Below are 19,938 nucleotides of genomic sequence, written 5' to 3'. Positions count from 1 at the left end.
CGTTGTGGACATCTTGACTTCACTGCCTTAAACGGTGGTAACAGCAGGAATCCTCAAGAGACAACTATTTAGATGAGTATGTGCACTTGGTAACATGCAAAAACATGGGCGAAATATTGGGGAATTTCAATGTCTGATGCCCAAAACAGACGCTGAGCTTCTTTCCTACCGCAGCCATTTTAGGATTCCAGCCACTGTCAATCAGTTTTCTTTGTTTCTTGTTTTGTTGGACGAGGACTTCAGCTTGGTCAGTATTTGTGGTCCATCCATATAAATTCCTTACTACATTGCTGTACATCTGGAGTTACATGCAGCAGCTGTGACTAGTAGTTTGCCATCCCTCTAAGGAATTGGTTTGCACATAAATCGACCATCAGGCCAGCTCTCGACTTCACGTCAACTTTAAATTCAAAACTCACCTCCCGCCATGGGATTCGAACCAAGTGCCCAGAACATTGGATTTTTGACTGCTATTACATCCACACAAATGTTCCCCATTGTGACTCTCTGCGGTTAATAAACAAATACAACTCAAATTTCCAAATTAACCTCAATGTACTAGCGTCTTTCATCAAAGACCAGCCGAGATGTCCGCGTGGCTAATTCCCACATACCTGGTCTCAAATACTCAGCGATATTCTCAACAAAGGGCTTGTGTTCCTGCTGTTCGGGAACCAATCAAAGGGCTAGCTCCGTAAAGAGGTCCGGAGGATGTTCTCAGGTGGATGTTGCTGTAAAATAGATCGGCAAAACGATTACCTTATCTTGTCTCTTACAGGACAATGGTACGGATGCATGTCAATACTTTCATATGGAAGAGAGGAAGTAAACGAAACACAGATCCGAGGAGATTGGCAGTTCATGGCTGCACGGCACATACACAGGCACTGTTGGTTTTGTCGCTTCTTCGCTGTGGTGCTTTAGCTGGAGAATGAGGCACTGTAGATGCAGGGCAGCGTTACAGCTTCTTATTGGTAGACAGCGACACAAATAGCCTCAAACAATAACTACAGCAATTGTCCTGAAAGTTATATTGTTTCAGGCTTTATTGCAACTGCGTCAAATGAAAGGACCGTGCACGTGCAAATCCAGAATCCTTTAGAAACACAGGTAATAGCATGTGTTTTTTCCGTATTCTTTGTGAAATCGTTGTAACCAACTTAGCAGCAGAAAGACTGATTCTCCTTCGAATCGTATTTCCAAATAATAAGCAAAGCAAAACAAAGAACTGTGGATGCTAGAGAACTGAAACAAAAGAAATCCTAAAATTTAGCAGACCTGGTAGCATTTGTGGAGAGAAAACAATTAATGCATAAAGATCAGAAGAATGTTGAGTGTTTTCTCTCGAGGCTTCCAGATCTACTGCGTTTCTCTAACATTTGCTATTTTGTTCCAAATAGTCCACGGTCGTCCAGAATTCAAATGCCTACTGTAATTATGACAATATTCCCAGTAACATTCAGCACATTGTGATTCAGTTTCACTTAGTCATAGAGTCATAGAGATGTACAGCACGGAAACAGACTCTTTGGTCCAACTTGTCCATGCTGACCAGATATTAAACCCAATCTAGACCCACCTGCCAGTACCTGATCCATATCACTCCAAACCTTCCTATTCATATAGTCATCCAGATGCCTTTTAAATTTTGCAATTGTGCTAGCCTCCACCACGTCCTCTGGCAGCTCATTTCATGCACGTACCACACTCTGTGTGAAAAACGTTGTCCCTTAGGTCGCTTTTATTTATTTCCCCCTTGCCCTAAACCTATGCCCTCTAGTTCTAGAATCCCACACCCCAGAGAAAATATTTTGTCTATTTATCCTATCCACGCCCCTCATGATTTTATAAACCTCTATAATGTCACCCCTTAGCCTCCAACACTCCAGGGAAAACAGCCCTAGCCTATTCAACCTCTCCTTATAGCTCAAATTCTCCAACCCTGCCAACATTCTTGTACATCTTTTCTGAACTCTTTCAAGTTTCACAACATCTTTCCGATAGGAAGAAGATTGGAATTGCTCACAATACTCCTACAGTAGCCTAACCAATGCCCTGTACAGGAGCAACATGACCTCCCAACTACTGTACTCAATAATCTGACTAATAAAGAAAAGCATACCAAGCGCTTTCTTCACAATCCTATCTACCTGCGACTCCACTTTGAAGGAGCTATGAGCCTGCACTCCAAGGCCTTTTTGCTCAGCAACACTCCCTAGGACCTTGCCATTAATTGTATAAGTCCTGCTAAGATTTGCTTTCCCAAAATGCAGCACGTCACATTTTTCTAAATTAAGCTCCATCTGCCATTTCTCAGCCCATTGGAACATCTAATCAAGATCCCGTTGTAATCTGAGGTAACCTTCGTTGCAGTCCACTACACCTCTAATTTTGGTGTCATCAACAAACTTACGAACTATACCTCTTATGCTCACATCCAAATCATTTATATAAACTATGGAAATTAGTGGAAACAGCACCAATCCTTGTGGCACTCCACTGGTCACAGACCTCCAGTCTGAAAACAACTACCTTTTAGTCAGTTCTGCATCCAAAAGTCGGGTTCTCCCTGTATTCCATAAGATCTAACTTTGTTCATCACTCTCTCGTGGGGATAATTGTCGAACGCCTTACTGATATCTACATAGATCACATCTACCACTCTGCCCTCATCAATCCTCCTTATTACTTCTTCAAAAAAACTAAATCAAGTTTGTGAGAGATTATTTCCCACACATAAAGCCATGTTGACTATCCCTAACCAGTCCTTGCCTTTCCAAATACATGTACAGCCTATCCCTCAGGATTGCCTCCAACAACTTGCCCACCACCGACATCGGGCTCACTGGTCTATAGTTCCCTGGCTTGTCCTTACCACCTTTCTTAAACGTGGTACCACGTTTGTCAACCTCCTGTCTTCCGGCACCTCACCTGTGACTATTGATGTTACAAATATCTCAGGAAGAGGCACAGCAATCACTTCCCTAGCTTCCCAAACAGTTCTAGGGTATGTCTAATCAGGTCCTGGGATTTATCTACTTGTATGCATTTCAAGAGATCCAGCACCTCCCCCTCTGTAATATGGACATTTTCCAATATATCACCATCTATTTCCTTGCATCCCATACTTTCCACGTCCTTTTCTACAGTAAACACTGATGCAAAATGCTCATTTAGTATCACCCCCATCTCCAGTGGTTCCACACAAAGGCTGCCTTGCTGATATTTGAGGGGCCTCATTCGCTCAGTTGTTGCCCCTTTGTCCTTAATATATTTGTTAAAACTCTTTGGATTTTCTTTAACACTATTTGCCCAAGTTATCTCATATCCCCTTTTTGCCCTCCTGATTTCCCACTTAAGTATACTCCAACTGCCTTTATACTCTTCTAAGTATTCATTTGGTTTGTCTTGCTGATACCAGAAATATGCTTTCTTCTTTTTCTTAAGCAAACTATCAATTTCTTTCGTCATCCACCATTTCTTACACCTACCAGCGTTTCCTTTCACCCTGACAGGAATATACTGTCTCTGGACTCGCATTATCTCATTTCTGAAGGCTTCCCATTTTATAGCCAGTCATTTACCTCGACAATCTGACTCCAATCGGCTTTTGAAAGTTCTTGCTAAATACTGTCAAAATTAGCCTTTCTCCAATTTAGAACTTCAAATTTTAGATCTGGACTATCCTTTTCCATCACGATTTTAAATCTAATAGAAATATTGTCGCTGCCCCCAAGTACTCCCCCACTGACACCTCAGTCACCTGCCCTGCCTTATTTCCCAAGAATCGGTCAAGTTTTGCACCTTCTCCAGGAAGTACATCCACATATTGAATCAGAAACTTCACTTGCATACACTTAACACTGTTGCAGTCCCAGACTATGTTTGGAAAGGTAAACTCCCCTACCATAACCACCCCATTATTCTTACAGATAATCGCAATATCCTTACACATCTGTTTCTCAATTTACGTCTGACTATTAGGGGTTCTATAATACAATTCCAAAAAGGTGATCATCCCTTTCTTATTTCTCAGTTCAACCCAAATAAGTTCCCTAGATGAATTTCCGGGAATATCCTCCCTCAGTACAGATATAATGCTATTCCTTATCAAAAATGCCATGACCCTTCCTCTCTTGCCTCCCTTTCATCCTTCCTGTAGCATTTGTATCCTGGAACATTAAGCTGCCAGTGCTGTCCATCTCTGAGCCACAAATATGCAATTGCTATGATATCCCAGTCCTATGTTCCTAACCATGCCGTGAGTGCATCTGCCTTCCCTGTTAGGCCTCTTGCATTGAAATAATTGCAGTTTAATTTCTCAATTTAACCTTGTTCTCTATTTTGTCCCTGCCTGCCCTAACTGTTTGACTCGCTTCTTTCCACAAGTGTACCAATCTCAGATTGATCTATTTCCTCGCTATCTTCCTTGGCTCCGCCCCCATCTTAATATTTAAACTCCTCCTAAGCAGCTATAGCAAATCTCCCTGCCAGTATATTAGTTCCCTTCCAATTCAGGTGCAATCCGTTCTTCTCGTACTGGTCATTTCTACCCCAGAAGATATTCCAATGATCCAAAAATGTGTCTTTCTCCCACACAACAGCTCCTCAGCAATATATTCATTTGCTCTTTCTTCCTTTTGCTATCCACAGAAGCTCGCAGCACCAGGAGAAATCCAGTGTTACTATTCTCGTGGATCTCTTTTTTTAAATTCCTGCCAAATTCTCTACATTCTCCCTTCGGAATCTCATCCTTTTGCCTTCCTATGACATCGGTTCCAATTGTACAATGACCTCCAGCTGGTACCTCTCCCCGTTGAGAATATCCTGCACCCTCTCTGAGACATTCTTGATCTTGACACCAGAGAGGCAACCACCATTCTGATTTTTCACTGCTGGTCACAAAAACGTCTATCTGCGCCTCAGACGGGAAAGCCCCCAAACACAATTGATCTTTCCGAACCCGACGTATTCCTCATTGCAATAGAGCCAGTCTCGATACCAGAAACCTGGCTGTTTGTGCTACATTCCCCTGAGAATCCATCACCCCCTACATTTTCCAAAACAGCATACTCGTTTGAAATGGTGATAGCCACAGAAGACTCTTGCATTACTTGACTACCTCTCTTATCTTTTCTTGAGTTAACCCATCTATGTGACTGCATCTGCAACTTTTTTCCCTTCCTATAACTGCCATTCATCACATTCCCCTGCTCTTGTAAATTTTTTGTTGCTTCTGTCTCTCCAACTGATCGTTCCATCTTTCAAGATACTCAAAAACGTCAATTATTGCAGATATGATCTTCAGTCACACGTAAACTCTCCATAAACTCGCACACCTGACAAAAAGAGCATAACACTGTACTAAAGGCCATTTTTGCTTCTTTCAATCTACAGACACAGAAAATAGCACGGTTTCATTTCTCGACAAAAATAATGCTCCAGGTTGACTTAATACTTGTGAGTTATATTTTAAGTTTAATCAAGAGACGTATCTCAATAAAACATATAATCAAGAAAGAACCGACTCCACTCACTGCTGCAGATGTTCTGTAGGCCAAACTGAAAAATATTCACTTGTCTGTTTCTGTGCTGTGACCTCTCCCAAACAGGTTCGTCCAAGATTAGTTGCGAATTTCACTGTTTGTTAATTTTCCGAGATGCAATCCGATGTCCAGCGATATATGAGTTCAAACAGCAAAGGCAGTAACTGCGCAGGTTCACTGTTGCGTCAGTTGGCAGTATTGGATTCTTTCCTCTCTCTCTCTCTCTCTCTCTCTCTATTCTACACTGACCTCACCATGTGCTGCCTTTGTCTGTCCTTCTCCCTTTTCAAAGTGCTTTTGCTTTGACGTCTTTTTCCCCCAACGTTCCAAAGCAACGCAACAGCATGTGAAACAGCAATTCCTGCTCCTGCAATTAGAGGGAATCATCTCTAACAACTAAAATACCTCAATAAAGGAGCAGCCTGTTACAGCCTGAATTTTCTTTCATCCTCCATCATGGATTACCATCCAATTGACCAGTCAAAATTGGATGGAGTGCCTGGTACAGTGCATCATTTGAGCTGTTTGCCTTCCTATCTGAAAAAAAGATCGATGAATTAAAGTATCAGTACTAATTTAGAAATATGGGACAACAGCAGTAAATATTTAAAACAGCACAATATGTAGCTTCACAATCTGTAGGCCTTTTAAATTACTCACGTCCATTACCATTAATTCAGATTAGAAAACCTGAATTAATACGCTCTCTGCGTAAATCCACCAGTTGCATTAGCAGACTTCGAACGAGCTATAAGCACGGTGAAGCTAAAAATGTGAAGAGTTTGGTAAACGGCAAGAAACGTTAGCTCTTCAGCCAAATTGCCCCCCCATCTCCTCCCAACTCTCCCCGACCCTCCCCCCCATCCACCCCATCCCTCCCCCCCTCCACACACACACACCGGCACTGAAATAAATCGTGCCGCATGCAACCCGAGATAGTGCTGGTCAATTAATCCAACAGCACCACATGCACTCAACACTCTGTCCATTATCGTGATGGGTGGTTTCGGGGTCTGAGTAGGGACAAATTGACTACAGAGTCTCCTGCTTTGCAACTTCAATTACTGATCAGAAATTCGTCATAGATCCCTATACAGCTTCTTCCAAGCCCACTCCAACTTCTCGAAGGACAGGACAGCAGATACACGGGGACATCACTGCCTTCATGTTTTTCTCCAAGGCTCTCATCTTCCTGACTTGGAAATACGTCGCCAAACACAGTCGCTGGGTCAAAATAATGAAATTCTATTCTTAATGACATTGTGAGCCTAACTACAGTACATGGACTGCAGCAGTTCAAGAAGGTAGTTCACCAGCGCCTTCTCAAGGGCAAAAAGGGACGAGCAATAAATGTCTCCCAAATGAACAAAACTGTGTGTTTTGCTCTAAAGATTTTGAGAAATCTTGAAAATTAAAGGTGCGATATTTAAGTGAAATATTTATCTTTCTTTCGTTTATTTTCCAATCTCCATGATGAGCAGCGTGAAAGCCATTCAGTAAGTAATTAAAGTTTGCTAATTTATCTTGCTGAAATCACTACTCCTGCCCAGGACAATATTTTACACATTGCATTCTCTCTATGTGACACCACGTAATAAAAGTACACATTGAACACGCACCGATTTTGTACCAGACAAAACCCTCAGCTGGCGTGGAAGACATCTATATTTATGTTAAATAATAAGCGCCCTAGCCTGAATTTCCTTATGCCGTCTACACTGCTAACATTTATGTGAAAGGTTGTCTCGGTGGGCTCTGTTCAAACAAGCAGCACAACCCAGCCAGCTCCCACCCTGTTGGTCTACCTCTAATTCAGGATCAGGTTAATGGAATCTGACATCAGTCGTACTACTAAGCAACAGTTGCTCCTTAGCAAATCTATGCGTGGTACAGAATGAGGATTCTGCAAGCATCACTCCCTCTGCAAATCTTTACAACTGATGTTCAAATCTGACGAAACATCGTGACTCAATCTGTGAGATAAATAAACTGCCCTGATTGATAGCAATGCTGCATTTTCCGAATATAGAACTAAGAAGCTCTATGGAAATTGCAAACAGTCGCAATTAGGCAAAAGAGATCCTCAAGTGGGATTCAGTGAACGCTGGAACAAAGTTAAATGCAATGCGTCAAACACTTTCATTCCGGAAAAGTACGGCAGGAGGCCATCACCATAACGGTCAATACCGACCTTCGGCTACTTCAGCAATGGCCCTACCGCCGTGGTGAGATAAATCGTGGAACTGTTTTTTTTCCACAAATTCCACGATGCACAGCTTTATTCCTGAGTCCTCGACGACAGAAGCAACCCAACACACGTGTAGGGACATATGAGTAGCATCGAGACTTTCGTCTAACAATCTTAAGGTTGTGTATCGTGGAATCTGGAAACAGAAATTCGAGGATTTATCTCAGATTAGGCATTTGAAGTGCAGTGCACTTCGGTTCCTGACTGTCTAAATTTATGTGCCACTAAACAGTTAAAATCATGAGAGCCCAAAGTCTACTTTTTTTTTAAAAAAATCGATTATTAGATGAAAACAATCTGTAGTATGTTAAATATCCAAGTCTTATTATACAGTGACGCTACGTTTGTCCAGACTGTCTGTGAGCAATGTAACAGATCTTCCATTTTCAGTTCGCTTAATAGAAGAGCAAAATAGTTGCCTGCTGAAAGAATCAGTAAGCAGGCAGGAAGACATTGATAGATACAATGAACATATCTCAAAAACGGTGGTCGGTCTGCATTACAGATAAGGGAAACTGTGGTTGTAAACTCGGAAATACTGCTTCTTGTGGTGCGGACATGAAACATTCACCTTCTCAATATCAATGACCAAACTATTTTATTAGCCGGAAAATACTAATAACGTCCAAAGCATCAACTAATTGATAACATAAAACAATAGTTAAAGCAGAGAAGAAATTGTGATTTCACAATACATTTCTCTAATTCAGAGTCCATAAAAGAGCTTTTCGACTCAGGCCGAACCATTTAAATGAAAATAACATGGTGGTGTGACGAATTTTGACATCAATTGCTTGCGAGGTTAACTTTCGACGGTAATCTCACAACGTTGAAAACTATTTCGATGAACACTTGAAGTATCGTAACATTCAAAGTTTAGGGCCTATTGCTAGAAAGTGGAGCGAGCATTTTTTTTGGCGGGATAGACTCGATGGCTGAATGGCCTCTTCGGTAATACCCGGTTCTATGATTCTACCATGCCACAAACAGCTACGAGGCAAGAGAAAGTTAATCAGCGTTTTACTGATTTCGGGATGAATAGTGACAAGGGCACTCTAGTATTCTTTGAAATAGTGTCATAGGAACGGTTTGATATACATGAGATCAAAAATAGGATTTCCTTTTTAACGTATGCTAAGTATCTTTGTTATCCAGAGCTGGGCATCACGAACAGTATATCTCGCCATTTGAACGACCGCGACATGCTGCTTGCATTTTATGTTTAGAAGCTTTGGATTATGATTTAAATTTTCTAAATTCGAGGCGAGCGCAAGTATTCCTCCAAGATTCGAAAGTGATTAATTGTGAACTATCGCCAGATATGCTGTGTGGGGGAGCTAAGGCCAACACATGAGCCCACATCAAAAGATAAACAAGCCATGCAGAGCATCGAGCGTATTGCGCACAACGGACAGACGTTGGAGGGATAATCTGGTAAGAATCCTGTGAAATTAGCCACAGTTGACAACTTAACGCGTATGGTTGCAAAAAATAACATCTTGTTCCCTGATCACTGTTTCACAGAACACTCTCAAATCCAAAATTAATGTCTTCTTTCCTGCAATGCGTTGGTATGAAGCTGCCCTCCGGTCTTCAAAGAGAAGAGAAATACAAGCTGTTCAAAGTAAATTGTTTTCCATACCGTTAGAATATTGGCCTTCTGAAACTTTTGAACAGCAGTTATCAAAATCAGAACCATGAAAAGGATTGGTGGTGGTGGTGGTGGGGGGGGGGGGGGGGGGGAGGGGGGGAGGGGTTGAGAAACAAAAATTGTAATACCTTCCAGGTAAAGAAATACTTTCAAAGTAGGAAACAATTAGATTATGAAACAAGGATAACTCTAATTGAACCCCTGGCAGGATGGCAACAGGAATGAGAAAGTTGTGCAATAATCTATCCAGTATAAATATGAAAGTCCTGTCTGTATACAAGTGACTCTGACTCTATACTTGAAAACATAATACGTAATTATTCATCAAGAATTACCTGCCACAGACAGAATAGTTTGTTGTCGAAGTTAGTTTCTTGCGTTGCTGTCATGAATACTCCGATCGTTGAAAGGCAACGTAGGATGACAAGGTTTTAGAAACAGAAAGTCACTCTTCGATGATTCCGGTGACAAGCACACACTGTAATGGTAACTTCCTGCCTGAACTGCCCCGCTATAATTCAAAGGATCCCTTCCTGCTGGTGTCCGATTAAAGCCATCAGTCGAATTTCTCCCATTACAACAACAGACTGCAGAGCTATAAATTTCAGCAGCATTTCTATCTTGTCTGCACTTCAGGGTGAGCAAAAATAATATTATTATGAGAAACAAAAAGGAAGTGGATCCGAAAATTATGATTAGATAACTATTTATACCTGAAAAATATTCCGAGTATCTGGGTTCATCACGTTGTTCAAATGATTTCTCAGTAACATTGGACATTACGATAAAGGATAATGTGGCGCTGCTGGAAAGGCTCGGCTGTCCATTGTCCTTCACGCAGAGGACCACGCGCACGTCAATGATATCTTGATCACTAAATGCTCGCGTTGCTCTAATTTCTCCAGAGAGATGTCCAACAGTAAAAAGACTAGAATCAGTGGTTTCGAATAACTCGTAGGAAAGCCTTGCGTTCTGACCAGAGTCTTCATCCGTGGCAATTACCTTGGTGACCAGATATCCTGGATATGTTGAATGGGGTATTACCTCCACTGTTGCTGAGTTGTTCCATGTTGGAGGTGAAACAATAATGGGTGCATTGTCATTTTGATCCAAAATAATAACGTTCACGAAGGTAGTGCTGGTCAATGGAGGCGACCCAGCATCCTGAGCTTGAACTTTCACCTGGAAATGTTTCTGCTGCTCGTAGTCGAAGGAGCGCAAAGCGTAAATGTTCCCATTTTTGGAGTTCATCGTAAAGTACGCAGAGGAAAGTATTTCTTCTTGCTGTCGATTGTCGACAATGGAATAAGAGATTTCCGCATTCTGATTCAAATCAGCATCATTTGCAGTAACTGCAAATATAGATGCACCGGATGCGTTATTCTCCATCAGATACACGTTATATGATGATTGTGTAAAACTTGGTGCATTATCATTGACATCAATGACTGAAACCACAATGAATTTACTTGCGGAAAGAGGAGGAAATCCACCGTCCCAGGCTGAAATGGAGATGTTGTACAGTGGGGTAATCTCATGATCCAGAATGCCATTGGTAATCAACTTGTAGTTGCCCTTCAAATATTTTTCAATCCTGAAGGGAATATTCTCTGGGATCTCACAATAAACTTCCCCATATTCGCCAGAATCACGATCCGTGACGCTGATCAGTGCTATACTAATTCCCGAAGAAGAATCTTCCCGCACAGCACCGGACACCATCGTAACTTGTAAAACAGGACGATTATCGTTAGTGTCAACAACATCGATGACAACATTTGCAAGAGTTGACAATTCAGATGGAGCGGAGTTCATTGCTTGGACTTCAAACTCATAAACATTTGTTTCTTCAAAATCTAGTACACCTCGAACTCTGATTTCTCCAGATACTGGATCCAATTTGAACAAATCGCGAATATTCTGGGAAACGTCATGGGTGAAAGAATATGTTATCTCCGCGTTTGTCCCTTCATCAATATCAGTAGCATGAACTCTTAGCACCAAAGAGCCATTCACAGTGTTTTCTACCGTTGACGCCCTGTAAGTTTCATGATCGAATACGGGGGCGTTATCATTTGCGTCCATGACCTTAATGATGATCCGCGCTGTGCCAGATCTCTGCGGAATCCCACCATCGATGGCTGTCAATACCAGAGTAAACATTGACTGTTGTTCACGGTCCAAAGGCCTCTTTAATACCAGTTCGGCCCGTTTACTGCCTCCTCTTCTTGTCTGCACTTTAATATCAAAGTGCTCGTTCGGATTGATCTGGTATGTGTTGATTGTGTTTGTACCCACGTCCAGATCATGCGCGCTCTCGAGAGGGAAGCGAGCGCCTGGCGCATTTAACTCATTCATTTGCAAATGGAATTCCTTCCTCGAAAAAATGGGTGAATTATCATTTACGTCTAGTATCTCCACTTCAACGGGATACATTTCCAAAGGATTATCGAGCGTGATTTGGAAAGAGAGAGAACAGGCCGCGGTTTTGCTACAAAGCTGTTCTCTGTCGATTCTTTCATAAACAAATAAGAAACCATTTTCTACATTTACCTCCATGTATTTCTTCGCGTAATCAGAAATCAGAAGAAATTTGCGACTCGATAATTCCCAAACCTTTAATCCTAGATCATCGGCGACGTTGCCAACATATGTTCCACGTTCCATTTCCTCGGGAATCGAGTAGCGAAGTTGTTCGGAAACCAGGGCAGAAATGCAGAGCAAAAAAATGATGGACACTCGGCTCATCAGAACAGTCCCCATTGTCATACTGATGCGTCAATTCTAACAGAAAAAATAACTAGCTACATATCAGTATGCTATTTTTGAACTGAGCAACGATAAGGATATCACCTGGAGAGCTTTTCTGACCGTGACCGCACACGAGCAACGCAGACACTAGACTGCCGGTATGGTTCTGTTTGTGAAGGAGGAGGCGGTCGATCTCTTCCAACGTCTCGAATTCTTATTGGTCGACAGCGACACGAAGAGTTTCGCCCAATAACTGCAACTACTCTTAAAGCTAGACCTTTCAGAGGTTTGTCAAATTATGGGTGCACAATTAAAAATATCCAGACAAATGTCATTTCACAAATGGCATTTTCAACCTGCTGTATCGGATTCCCGAGCCATTTGATAATCACATCATTCTCGTCATCAACGGTTGTTCATGTTTAGTTGTTACATTGTCAATCCACGGTTTAATTTTAATAAATCGTAGTTTACGAAATTACAAGTATTTCTAGGTTTTACATACCAGTGAATGATTCTAAAAGTGTTTAGATATCGCTAGTATTTTAAAAAGCTAACAATATTTCCGTGACGCTAATTTTCTTTTGTTGAATATCACTGATAGTAATCGCTGCGTTGGTAACAGAGTCCTCACAAATCAGTTTATTTGGTTCTTTTCACCTTCGCTACATCATTTTGAATGTTACTGGAATACACATCTGGTGAACCTATCACCCCTCGTCCAGAATCAAACTGCGGCACCCTGACCGTTTCTAAGAAAGTATATGCCCAATAATTAGGTGCGCAGCTTCAAAGTTTAGATATTCTGTTAGCATTCTGTTGAAACTAAGAAAATGCCTGTTCATCTGTATTCCGAGAAACTAATTAACCCATGCGGTTACATGGTAAGAATGAGATAGGCAACTATGTGCCCTTTCATATTCTTCAATAAACAGAACAAACTGAACACCATCACATCGACCAAAATCGTTGGTGTTTGCAACCTTTCAGTGAGTTACTTTTTGAAGCATCTCAAATCTCACTGTACAGTCATTAAACTCTGCAAAAAAATTGCCTAGATATTTAGACCGAGACCAAACTTAATAGCTCCAAGATTGAAGTATCACGAATTCGATTGTTCTATACCTCAATCTGCTTTTGAAAATAATTCACTTGATTAAGGAAAAGTATGCTTTAACATCGCAGAAGGAAACGCGAGTTATGAAACATGCTCATGAAGCCGCAGATGTTGAAGTGCGGCGTGGGTACTGTTTATATTGGTGAGGTTAAGAATGAAAAGATGAGTTGGATGGAAATAGAGAAAAAGATTTAGAATGTGAGGATCTCGGTCCATCATAAAAACGCACAAAGGGAAGAAATAGCTTTTGAAACGAAAACAAATTTGTCAAAATGAGTGACGAATCCTAAATGGTTTAAATGTTATGTTTTGTCTAAGAATTCGAAGGAAGAAAGTAGACCGACATATGGATGTAACATCGCAACGATCGGCCTCGATGGTGGACAACGTGAACATCGAAGATCAGGCCACTGGTAGCAGATTACAATACAAGATTTTCCAAAAGAGAACGCAGTCCATGGAACGCACAGCACGCGCAATGCTGCATTTTCAGTAATCGGACCCAGAAACATGGAAGCAGGAGTAGGTCATTCAGCCTGCCAGGCTGTCAAGTTATTTAACGCGATCATTAGTAATCTAACACTTTAATGTCTTTCATCATTTATCCGCACGAATCTCGACCCAGTTGGTAGCTAGAAAACTATCAAAATATGTTTAAAGCATAGTTAAACCATCCTTGAAGATTGAACTTCTACAGCACTCTGTGTTGGGATTTCCAAGGGTTTGCAAGTATTTAATCAAAAAATCTTCTCATGCTCGTCCATCGTGGGCATTCCTTATTTTTAATTGTCCCTGGTAGGACTAGGATACCCAACCAAGGGAATCATCTCTTCTGCGTCTGTAATGCAGTGACTGTAATATTTAACTTTTACCTTTGTTCCTTATTATTTTTTACCATATTCTTGACGTTTTGTATCGAAATATGGACCATTGTGTGTGGCGACAGTGAAAACTTTTCAATATACTCGGATGCATTTGTTTTAGTGTGCACGTGACAATAAAATCCAAACAAAATCAAAATCTATTTTGTCCTTCCCTTTAACTATGCTGCAGGTTTCAACAAGAACACTTCTTCTAAATCCTAGAGAATACACCTTCAATTTGCCCAATGTTTTTCATAGGACAGTCACGCCATCAGAGGAACAAATCTGATGAACCTGTGCTGGACTCCCTCTTTGTCAATAATAACGTTCTTCAGGTCCTGTGTAAAATACTACATTTGCCGTGGAAGCTACCTTCTGTAAAATTGAACCAGTACTCGATTATCTATAAACATAAATCCTCTTGAATTGAATGTTAATATTCGTTTAGCCTTCGTAGCAGCTTGCTGCACCTTTATGTTAGACTTCAGTGACACATTGATGAGGATACCCAGATCTGTTTATACATCGACACTTTGCAATTTCATGCCATTGAAGTAATAGTATCACAGACTTTAAATTCCATCTCCATTCGACTAGTTATGGAGATTAGATAAAATACCACCCACAGTCGCAATGGAACTCCAAGCCATTTCTTAAGAAAGATCTAGGAAGTAATGATTGTGTTAGGACCGGCATCTGGTCTGGCGATCTTGCAGCAAGTAAATTGAATGACTGGGCTGCAACTGAAATCTTCATTTGGATATTGACTACATATAATATTCGCAATGCAGCAAGGAGTATTTTCTAATAATTATCCACTTGTGTTAACAAAGAAAGAGAACGGATATAGCGCGGCATAATTCTGTCCTCTGGTCGCTCTGTCTGAATGCAAGAGCAAGGTAACTATGTTTGATCTGATTGCAACGTGAGTTTGATCACGGCAGATGCATTGTGCAATTCTGGTTGCAACGTACGAAGGATGTGATTAAATAAGGGAGCGTGTTGTCTTCACTGCAGCGATTCAGTTACGAATAAAGAAGAGGTAAACTGTAATTGATTCCCTTACCGCAGTGAAGGATGAGGGGCATTGAGATTGAGGGGTACAACGTTGCGAGGGACAGTAAAAGCCAAGGGAGAGAGAAACTTTTCCCCTATTTAGAGGGGTCAATAATCAAAACGACGTAATATTAACATAAGGGTCAGGATATTTAGAACTGATTTAAGGATTTTTCTTCTTCAACGAGGGAGTTGTGAACATCTTTACTTCACTGTCTTAAACGGTGGTGGAAACAGGAAACCTCAAAAGACAATTATTTAGATGAACACGTGGACGTCGTAACATGCAAGGCTAAGAGCGAGATATATGAGAATTTGAATGTCTGGTGCCTGAAACAGACACACTGTCTCTCTTTCCTACTGCAGCAACTTTAGGACTCTAGGCTCAATCTGCATTTTTTGTTGCTTTGCTGGACGAGGACTTCATCAGCTTGGTCAGCATTTATTGGCCCATCCATATAAATTACTAACCATATTCCTCTACATCTGGAGTCACATGCAGCAGCTGTGATCAGTAGTTTGCCACCCCTCGAAGGAATGGGTTTGTACATCAACCTACCATCAGGCCAGCTCTCGACTTCACATCAATTTAAAATTCAAAACTCACCTCCCGCAGTGGGATTCGAACCCATGTGCCCAGAGCATTAGATTTCTAACTGCTCTTACCTCCACACAAATGTCTCCCCATTGCGACTCTCAGCGGTTAATTAACAAATACAACTCAAATTTCCAAATAAACCTCAATGTCTTTCATCAAAGACCAGCCGAGATGTCCGCGTGGATAATTCCCACATACTTGGTCTCAAATACTCAGCGATATTCTCAACAATGGGTTTGTGTTCCTGCTGTCCGGGGATCGATCAAAGGGCTAGACCCGTAAAGAGGTCCGACACGGGCCCGCTCATTATTACCATTGTTCTCAGGTGGACGTTGCTGTAAAATAGATCGGAAAATCGATGACCTTATCTTGTCTCTTACAGGACAATGGTACGGATGCATGTCATTACTTTAATATGGAAGAGAGGAAGTAAGCGAAACACAGACCCGAGGAGATTGGCAGTTCATGACTGCGCGGTAAATAGGCAGTCACTGTTGGTCTTGTCGCTCTTTCGCTGTGCTGCTTTAGCTGGAGAATGAGGCACTGCAGATGCAGGGCAGCGTTTCAGCTTCTGATTGGTAGACAGCGACACGAGCAGCCTCAAACAATAATTGCAGCAATAGTCCTGAATGATATATTGTTTCAGGATTTATTGCTTCTGCAAGAAATGAAAGGACGGTGCATATGCAAATCCAGAATCCTTTAGAAACACAAATAATAGCATGGTTTTTTTTGTATTCTTTGCAAAATCGGTATAACGATCCTTCGCAGCAGAAAGGCTGATTCTCCTTAGAATCGCATTTACAATTAATAAGCAAAGCAAAACGAAGAACTTTGCATGCTAGAGAATTGAAACAAAAGAACATCTGAAAATTTGGCAGATCTGGTAGCATTTGTGGAGAGAAAGCAATTAATGGGTCGAGTTCAGAAGAATGTTGATTGTTTTCTTTGCACGAGGCTGTCAGACCTACTGCGGTTCTCTAACATTTGCTGTTATATTCCAAGTAATCCATGATCGTCCAGGATAATAATTGCCTACTGTAATCATGTCATTATTCCCAGTAACATACAGCATATTGTGATTCAGTTTCACTTAATCATACAGCCATAGAGATGTACAGCACGGAAACCGACCTTTTGGTCCAACTCGTCCATGGCCGACCAGATATCCCAACCCAGTCAAGTCCCACCCGCCAGTACCTGACCCATATCCCGCCAAACCTTTCCTTTTCATATAGCCATACAGAGTCTTTTCAATGTTGCAACTGTGCTAGCCTCCACCACTTACTCTGGCAGCTCATTCCATACAGGTACCACCCTCTGCATGAAAACGTTATCCCTTAGGACTCTTTTATATCTTTTCAGTCTCACCCTAAACCTATACGCTCTAGTTCTAGAATTCCCCCACCGTACGGAAAAGACTTTGCCTATTTATCCTATTCATGCCCCTCATGATTTTGTAAACCTCTATAAGGTCACCCCTCAGCCTCCAACACTCCAGGGAAAAGACCCCCAGCTTATTCAACCTCTCCATATAGCTCAAATCCTCCAACCCTGCCAACATTCTTGTATATCTTTTCTGAATTCTTTCAAGTTTCACAACAACTTTCCAATAAGAAGGAGACCAGAATTCCACGCAATAATCCTACAGTAACCTAACCAATGTCCTGTACAGGCGCAACATGACCTCCCAACTACTGTACTCAATACTCTGACCAATAAAGGGAAAGCATCCCGAACACCTTCTTCATTATCCTATCTCCCTGCGACTCCACTTTCAAAATGCTATGAGCCTGCACTCCAAGGTCACTTTGCTCAGCAACACTCCCTAGGACTTTACCATTAAGTGTATAAGTCCTGCTAAGATTTGCTTTCCTAAAATGCAGCACCTCACATTTATCTAAATTAAGCTCCATCTGCCATTTCTCAGCCCATTGGACCATCTGATCAAGATCCTGGTGTAATCTGAGGTAACCTTCTTTGCTGTCCACTACATCTCCAAATTTGTTTTCATCAGCAAACTTACTAACTATACCTCTGATGCTCACATCCAAATCATTTATATGTGATGAACATTCGTGGACCCAACACCAATCCTTGTGGCACTCCACTGGTCACAGACCTTCAGTCTGAAAAACAACTACCTTTTAGCCAGTTCTGCATCCAAATGTCTAGTTCTCACTTTATTCCATGAGGTCGAACCTTGGACTCCACTCTCCCATGGGGAACCTTGTCGAACGTCTTACTGAAATCAAATCTACCACTCTGCCCTCATCAATCCTCCTTGTTCCTTTGTCAAAAAAAAACTCAATCAAGTTTGTGAGACATAATTTCCCACGCACAAAGCCATGTTGACTATCCCTAATCAGTCCTTGCCTTTCCAAATACATGTGCAGCCTATCCCTCAGGATTGCGTCCAACAACTTGCCCACCACCGACATCAGCTCAATGGTCTATAGCTCCCTGGCTTGTCCTTACCACCTTTCTTAAACAGTGGCATCACGTTTGCCAACCTCCAGTCTTCTGGCACCTCAACTGTGACTATTGATTATACAAATATCTCAGTAAGAGGCCCAGCAATCACTTCCCTAGCTTCACACAGAGCTCTAGGCTACACCTCATCAGGTCCTTTTGATTTATCCACTTTTACACATTTCAAGAAATCCAGCATCTCCTCCTCTGTAATATGGATATTTTCCAAGATATCAACATCTATTGCCTTGCATTCAATACTTTTCACGTCGTTTTCCACAGTAAACACTGATGCAAAATATTCATTCAGTATCACCCCTATCTCCTATGGTTCCACACAAAGGCAAACTTGCTGATCTTTGAGGGGTCCCATTCGCTCAGTTGTTGCCCTTTTTTCCTTAATATATTTGTAAAACTGTTTGGATTCTCTTTAACACTATTACCAAAGCTATCTCATGTCCCCTTTTTGCACTGCTGATTTCCCTCTTAAATATATTCCAGCTGCCTTTATACTTTTCTAAGTATTCATTTGATCTGTCTTGCCTATACCTGAAATATGCTCCCTTCTTTTTCTGAAGCAAACCATTAATTTCTTTCGTCATCCACCACTCCTTACACCTACCAGCCTTTCCTTTCACCCTAATAGTAATGTACTGTATCTAGACTCGAATTATCTAATTTCTGAAGGCTTCGTATTTCACAGCCAGGCGTTTCCCTCGATCATCTGCCTGTAATCATCTTTTGAAAGTTCTTGGCAAATATTGCCAAAATTCCCCTTTCTCCAATTTAGAACTTTAACTTTTAGATCTGGTCTATCCTTTTCCATCGCTATTTTAAACTAATACAATTATGGTCGCTGACCCCAAAAGTACTCCCCCATTGACACCTCAGTCACCTGCCCTGCCTTATTTCCCAAGAGTAGTTCAAGTTTTGCACCTTCTCCAAGAAGTACATCCAATTATTGAATTAGACACTTTTCTTTTATATACTTAATAAACTCTTCTCCATCCAAACCCTTAACACTATGGCAGTCCCAATTTATGCTTGGAAAGTTAAAATCCCCTGCTATAACCACCGTATTAATCGTACAGATAACTCAATGTCCTTACACATCTGTTTCTCAGTTTCCCTCTGACTATTAGGGGTTCTATAATACAATTCCAAACAGGTGATCATCCGTTTCTTATTTCTCACTACAACCCAAACACGTTCCCTAGATGCATTTCTTGGAATATCCTCCTCCAGTACAGCTGTAATGATATCCCTTCTGAAAAATGCCACAACCCTTCCTCACTTGCCTCACTTTCTGTCCGTCCTGTAGCATTTGCATCCTGGAACATTAAGCTGACAGTCCTTTCCATCCCTGAGCCTATTTCTGTAATTGCTATGATATCCCAGTCCCAAAGTTCTTAACCATGCCGTGAGTGCATCTGCTTTCCCTGTTTGGCCTCTTGCATTGAAATAAATGCAATTGAATTATCAATTATATCTTGTTCTCTGTTTTGTCCCTGCCTGCCCTGACTGTTTGACTCGCTTCTTTTCTCAACTGTACCAGTCTCTGAATGATCTCTTTCATCACTATCTCCCTCGGCCCCACTCCCCATCTTAATATTTTAAAACGTCCTAAGCAGCTATG

At 41.4% G+C, this 19,938-nt stretch overlaps 1 protein-coding gene across 1 annotated transcript in view; it reads right to left on the bottom strand.

The window, feature by feature from the left end:
- Positions 1 to 19,938, bottom strand: part of LOC132823105 (uncharacterized) — a 34,773-nt gene that overhangs the window by 7,196 nt on the left and 7,639 nt on the right. Inside the window, exons 3-5 of the mRNA XM_060836644.1 lie at positions 12,299 to 12,473; positions 9,824 to 12,215; positions 420 to 507 (exon numbers count right to left, since the gene is read on the bottom strand). Of these exons, the coding sequence (XP_060692627.1) occupies positions 420 to 507; positions 9,824 to 12,215; positions 12,299 to 12,473 (2,655 nt within the window). The remainder of the gene's footprint in view (positions 1 to 419; positions 508 to 9,823; positions 12,216 to 12,298; positions 12,474 to 19,938) is intronic.

This window comes from Hemiscyllium ocellatum, chromosome 16 (genome assembly GCF_020745735.1).
Source record: "Hemiscyllium ocellatum isolate sHemOce1 chromosome 16, sHemOce1.pat.X.cur, whole genome shotgun sequence".
Classification (NCBI taxonomy): Eukaryota; Metazoa; Chordata; class Chondrichthyes; order Orectolobiformes; family Hemiscylliidae; genus Hemiscyllium; species Hemiscyllium ocellatum.
Note: the sequence above shows the minus strand (reverse complement) of the source record. Positions and strands in the feature narration are given on the sequence as shown.